Genomic DNA, 1,501 nt, shown 5'->3' with positions numbered 1-1,501 from the left:
GAGGAAGGGAGGGGGAGAGAGAAACATCGATGATGAGAGAGAATCATGGATCAGCTGCCTCCTGCACACCCCCTACTGGTGGGGATCGGGCCTGCAACCCGGGCCTGTGCCCTGACTGGGAATCGAACCCTGACCTCCTGGTTCCTAGGTCGAGGCTCAGCCACTGAGCCAGCCGGAGGGGCTCTCTGGGTTCTGTTCTAGGGTCTTTGCAGGATGATTGGAAGAGCAGCTGCAGGCCGAGGCGCTGCAGACAGAGGCACCTGGCTCACCCACAGGGATGTGGGGTGACCTGAGCCACACTGCCCCCACCTCCCTGATTGGTTTATTTTATTAATTTTAAATACATTTCTATTGATTGCAGAGAGGAAGGGAAAAGAGAGGCAGGAGTTTCTCCTGAGCCTGAAGCTAAACTTGCCTTAAGCTCCCCCGGCCGGCGTGGCTCAGCGGCTGAGCGTCCACCTAGGAACCAGGAGGTCAGCGTTCGATTCCCAGTCAGGGCACAGGCCCTGGTTGCGGGCTCGATCCCCAGTGGGGGGCGTGCGGGGGGCAGCTGATCAATTGATTTATTTTATTAATTTTAAATACATTTCTATTGACATCAGAGAGGAAGGGAGAGGGAGAGAGAAATATCGATGATGAGAGAGAATCATGGACCGGCTGCCTCCTGCACACCCCCTACTGGTGGGGATCGGGCCTGCAACCTGGGCCTGTGCCCTGACCGGAATCGAACCCTGACCTCCTGGTTCCTAGGTCGAGGCTCAGTCACTGAGCCAGCCGGAGGGGCTCTCTGGGTTCCGTTCTAGGGTCTTTGCAGGATGATTGGAAGAGCAGCAGTTTAGTGAGTAAAGGCCATCGCTGGTCATCTCTATGGGCAAGACCCTTGGTCAAGCCCCTCTAGGTCGTTAAAAAGAGAGGCAGGAGTTTCTCCTGAGCCTGAAGCTAAACTTGCCTTAAGCTCCCCCGGCCGGCGTGGCTCAGCGGCTGAGCGTCCACCTAGGAACCAGGAGGTCAGCGTTCGATTCCCAGTCAGGGCACAGGCCCTGGTTGCGGGCTCGATCCCCAGTGGGGGGCGTGCGGGGGGCAGCTGATCAGTGACTCTCTCTCATCATTGATGTTTCTCTCTCTCTCACTCCCTCTCCCTTCCTCTGTGAAATCAATTTTTAAAAAAATTTTTTTTTCAAAAGTTGCCTTTAGCTCAGTGGTTCTCAACCTTCTGGCCCTTTCAATACAGTTCCTCGTGTTGTGGTGACCCCCAACCATAAAATTGTTTTCGTTGCTGCTTCCTAACTGTAATGTTGCTACTGTGATGAATCGTCATGTAAATATCTGATATGCAGGATGGTCTTAGGCGACCCACAGGTTGAGAACCGCTGCTTTAGCTCAAAACAATCTGCACCCCACGGAGGCACATCTTGGGGTGACTCTGGGCCCCCCACACTTGCTTTAGTGCCTGGTCTGGAACTGGACGGCTGCAAGCGGGGGGTGGGGGGGTCCTGAGAGG

At 55.1% G+C, this 1,501-nt stretch overlaps 1 protein-coding gene across 1 annotated transcript in view; it reads left to right on the top strand.

The window, feature by feature from the left end:
- LOC102244621 (transmembrane protein 132C) overlaps positions 1-293 on the top strand; it is a 33,591-nt gene extending 33,298 nt beyond the window's left edge. The window contains exon 6 of the mRNA XM_005886307.2: positions 169-293. Coding sequence (XP_005886369.2) covers positions 169-293 — 125 coding nt within the window. The remainder of the gene's footprint in view (positions 1-168) is intronic.
- Positions 294-1,501: the final 1,208 nt, after the last annotated feature.

The sequence above is a fragment of the Myotis brandtii genome, unplaced genomic scaffold (assembly GCF_000412655.1).
Source record: "Myotis brandtii unplaced genomic scaffold, ASM41265v1 scaffold97, whole genome shotgun sequence".
Classification (NCBI taxonomy): domain Eukaryota; kingdom Metazoa; phylum Chordata; class Mammalia; order Chiroptera; family Vespertilionidae; genus Myotis; species Myotis brandtii.
This window is presented reverse-complemented; position numbering and strand designations above follow the sequence as displayed.